The following is a 4736-nucleotide window of genomic DNA, read 5'->3' as shown; positions in this document are numbered from 1 at the left end:
AGAGCTCTAGATTTCTGCGCGAAGTTTTCTTTTTTGGGAGAATTGTGTTTTGGGCCCAGTTGGGCCCAAAAATTAACAAATGGTCCATATATGTTACAGAATTAAGCCCAACACCCAGACAAAGTCTCAAAATTGATAAGAAGGCTATACAATTTATAATATGCCGAAAATGCCCTTTGCTGGCTAATGTAAAAAAAAAAAACAAAATCCATGTTGGATTTGCAATTCGTTTTCCCCAAAATTGAGAGGCGTTTTCACATTCCTGAGTTTTCCCTCGTTTCCGTCCAAAGAATGCCCTAATCCTCTCTTCATCTGGAGTTTGCCGACCATCCGATTAAAAACAAAATCGATGTTGGATTTCCATTTCGTTTTCCCCAAAATTGAGAGGCGTTTTCACATTCATGAGTGTTCCCTCGTTTCCGCCTAGAGAATGCCCTAATCCTATCTTCATCTGGAGTTTCCCGGCCATCCGATTTTAGGTGTAAACAGTGGAGTTTTTCATCTCTGTCAATCCATTGGTGTCGACGATCACCACCGGATTTGGGTTCTACACAGGATGAAGCCAAGGCACCACAACCAGAGAGTGTGTTGAACATCAGATATGGAATTGCTGGTAATAGAACAATCGGAGCTCATACGCCTGTCACTGTGGAACCTGCTGGATCTGAGGGTTCTACACAGGATTTAATCTTCAGGAGTGCTCTTGTTTTACAGAGACCTGTGATGGATCCGTGCCTTGCAGTTGGTTTTCTTCCTCTTTCTTTAGGAGGCCTTAGAGTTGGGTAGCTAGTAACCATGAAATGGAGAGTTGAAAGGTTGAAGGATTTTGATGAGAATGCAGTTTCTCAAAACAATGTAAGTGAAAGAACTTTTCATTCTAGATTACTGCTCAAAATGATTGATTAATTTAGGACACCAGGTGTTCCTTTGGTACTTAGGGTTTAACTTTGAGAGCATGATCACTCTCAAGCTAAGTCTGTGCCATGCTGTGGTAAATCATTGCCTTAGTCATTTCATTTGTGAAAAAAAAGGCTTATCTATTAATCTCTTCCTATTCTCTTTTCAAGTGAAGTATCCTTAAATACCCTGATGTTTCACATTTTTTCCGACTTTGCTAAAGTAAACTAAGTTGTCTGTGGCATCCTAATTTAATTTTTTTCATCAAGATAATTATATTTTTAGTTAAAAACTAGTTCTAGCACTATTTTTCAATTGGTTAACACTAGCTCCAGCACTCGATCCATGAAAGTCTTAATGCTCTATTCACAATATGAAATTCTTTTCCCAGGGTAACACTAGCTCCAGCACTTGATCTATGAAAGTCATAATGCTCAGATCACAATATCCGAAGTTCTTTTACCTGGGTTCAATGTTAAGAAAAATTAGATAGTAACTCAAGTTGGGGTATTTTGTGTTTGCTGTTAAAATCTAAAACTGTGTTTGGGTATTATCCTATTACTTACTGTAAGGGATATGTGACTTTAAGAGGAACTTGTGCACATTTTTCGGACGGATGACATAACCCTTTCCTTGTGCAACAGGATGAGGTATTATACGAAGGCAATGCAAATTCTGAGAATTGGATGATTGTCGGGTGGAAGAGAGGCCATGTATCACTCTCAACAAAGCAAGGTTATTGAATTACTTTTTATTGACTTGTGGGTTTTTGTTAAAGGAAATCATCATAGGATCTTATTTGTACTAACCATTTTTTATGACATGTTAAATATCTCTTTTACTGTTACAGGTTCGAGGATAGTTATTTCTATTTTGTGCATGCCACTGATGGCCGGATACGTACATCCCCCAAAGCTTGGGCTTCCAAACGTTGATGAGGCAAATATAAGTTGTAACCCTGCTGGTCCCCACCTGGTCTGTGTTTTGCCTCCTGTTTTCAGCTCTTCTTTCTGTATTCCATCATGATTACTCAAGTTCATCATCATCCATTTCCATTATGGTTGGATCGGGGTTTTTCTTTTCTTTTCTTTTCATTTCATTTCATTTCATAAAAAAATTATAATGATAGATATAGATATTAGATATCCGATTTTTGTTTAACGTTGAGATTTGTAAATCTGTAATTTTACCCCCAACAGCCCACTAAGATCCACACCTCCCAACTGCTTGGTGGTTGATTGTATTTTTGTTTGCTTTTCAATTTTCAGAAAATCAAGAGAACTCTCATTCGAATTGAATTTGGGTTGGGTAACTATCTGGGTGTTTGAAACATCTGTGAGTGGTGTAATTTCCTAGCTTATGTACAGTGGAACTTTGGACTGTTACAATGTTGTAAACAGGAACAATTTTCTTCTTAGTTGATTTTTTTGTTGTCATTCTTCTCTGTTTTCATTTTCTTTTCCAGTGAGGATTGATTATTGACTCTTTGGGTTAAAGAAGTAAGCTAGTTGATGGCTCATTTCCTTGTTTATGGTGTTATATGCATAAACACATATATTCTACCTAAGCATGCTGTGCACATACATATATGGAAAGAGCTCATGTTTCTGCAAACTTTTAACAACTAAAATGAACATATGGTTTGTGGTTTTAGAAATTCTGTTTTGAACCTTCTTTTCGGAAAAATACATGTGTGAGACATGAGCACAAGAAAGTGTTTTAATACTCGTTTTGAATAGATGCATAAATATATGTACTTGCATGCTTACTACATATATAGAAAGGAATGTTGTTTCATCAGAACTTTTGATGGCTAAATGAATTTATGTGTTGTGGGTTTTAAATTCTGTTTGAGGGGCAAGATATCACCTCAAGAAGCATAAAAATACCCCTTTTTGAATAATACCACAATTAATGAGTAAAATGCATTTTAATTGACATCCTAACTAGAAGGTTGGTCGAGTCTTGGGGCTCCAAATGAGGCACAATCACTTTGATATGCTGAACTTACAAGATATTTGCCTTTGCCTTGACATTGGATGTGATAATGCTGCAAAATTATTCCTCCCTTATGATCTTAAGTGTTTGGAAGTAAAACTATGAAAGAGGCTGGGTTTTCCCAAACTTAAAATTTTAGTGCTGAATATCAGGACTCAATTTCAGTGTTTTTTGGTGGCTACTCCTCATATCAAGAGGACCTCTATGCTTGGTTTTGTTAGAAATATTGTATATGCATCAAGTACTACAATATACTAAAATCTTCCTTCAAATTTTTATGTATTGTTGTATGGTATATGGTATGGGGTTGTTGATTCTCGTTTTTATGTATTGCCCTATTTATAGGCACGATGCACTATTTTGGAATTTTTCTTATTTAGAGTTGCTTTCAGTAACCAACTTAATTGAAAGTGCACTTTGAATGTGGTTTCTTTTTAGTTGTTATTTAATTCCATCTCTGTGTCTACATTATCGAGCATTTCTTATTTGGAGCCTCATTAAGGATGACAATTTCTATTACATTATTTTACGTATTGGGGTGACAAATTTTTTTTTTCAATAAAGCGAGACTTCCCCTATATTTATTTCTAAGTTGTGAATTACTCCTGTTATCGCATTATCTTCTAGTTGCACCTATTTCAATGTGCCATCAATTTCTAAGACGTCATAAAAATTGTCTTTCAATTTGTCCTCAATTAGATATACTTGTTACACACGTTGTCCATATGGTTATTATCTAGTAATTTATCTAGTTGCCGGTTGGATAATCGATCATACACGTGTTTGCTTCCAAACTGTAAGCGTTTTCCTAAAATGCCATATTGTTATGTATTTCATTTATTTTTTCCTTACAACTATGATTATGGAACACCATTACCAAATTAATCAAACAGATTAATTGTCGAAATAGTCAATTGACCTTTCCCTTTATTATTAGTTTCTCCAGGTCATCAATAACTGCTATAACACCCATTTCCAGGTGCCCGTTCTTCCAAGGTTGAAGCTTACAACAATCATTTCATTCTTCTATGGCCACTACGGAGGTGATGTACGCTAAAACTACTTGTTACTTTACACATTCAATCCATCTGAATCACATTACAATTTGGTTATCATTGCTATATTGTTAATAACTTCTAATCAATTTTCTTTTAACTAGTTTGAAATTAAATTTGCCTATGCTAATTCGTTAACATGTGACAGGAAATCTTGGAGAAGTACTATGCAGCAGAATGCGCAATAAATTCATATCAAAAAGGCATTCAGCAGCAGCTTGGCATCATGCATGGTCTGATCCATAGATTGGATGCTCGAAGAGAAAGAAATGTACATTTCCCTACTACTGGTCACTCGGGCTATGCAGCAGATGACTTTCCTGAGGCCGAGCATGATTCACCCTATGCCCCATATGACATGCCATTCCATCACACTGAAGAAGTACCAGACACTCCTATTCGGCATCCACCTATTATTGGGGCTCGTATGGAGGAGCTTGCTGTTGTCAGCGATTTTGTTTGTGTTGCAAAACTGGGACATATATATTTTGTATTAGTATATGTATATTCAGAGTAGTGTCATATTGCTTGCAAATGTTTTTTATTTCGTTTTAATTTGGGTTCAATATATATATATATATATATAAGAAAAAATATTTCATTCTCTCATGAAATGTGAGTTCTCAAAATAGTTTTAGAACTGGTAAAATTTTTGAATTAATAACTATTAAAAAAATTAACAAATTTGCATATTTTGGAACTCTTTTATTAGTGAGTTGGCATACTTGGATTAAATTCATAAATGTGTACCATTGGTTGAAGTAGTTGCTGACTTCCTAAAAACAA

At 35.4% G+C, this 4736-nt stretch overlaps 1 protein-coding gene across 1 annotated transcript; it reads left to right on the top strand.

Annotated features, from left to right (window-relative positions):
• Positions 1-291: 291 nt before the first annotated feature.
• On the top strand, positions 292-4467 carry LOC117921803. The gene is made up of 3 exons (XM_034839762.1): positions 292-855; positions 3875-3943; positions 4099-4467. The coding sequence occupies exons 1-3, from the start codon at positions 796-798 to the stop codon at positions 4465-4467; spliced, it is 498 nt and encodes a 165-aa protein (XP_034695653.1). The 5' UTR covers positions 292-795.
• The last annotated feature ends 269 nt before the right edge of the window (positions 4468-4736 follow it).

This window comes from Vitis riparia, chromosome 9, assembly GCF_004353265.1.
Source record: "Vitis riparia cultivar Riparia Gloire de Montpellier isolate 1030 chromosome 9, EGFV_Vit.rip_1.0, whole genome shotgun sequence".
NCBI lineage: Eukaryota > Viridiplantae > Streptophyta > Magnoliopsida > Vitales > Vitaceae > Vitis > Vitis riparia.
This window is presented reverse-complemented; position numbering and strand designations above follow the sequence as displayed.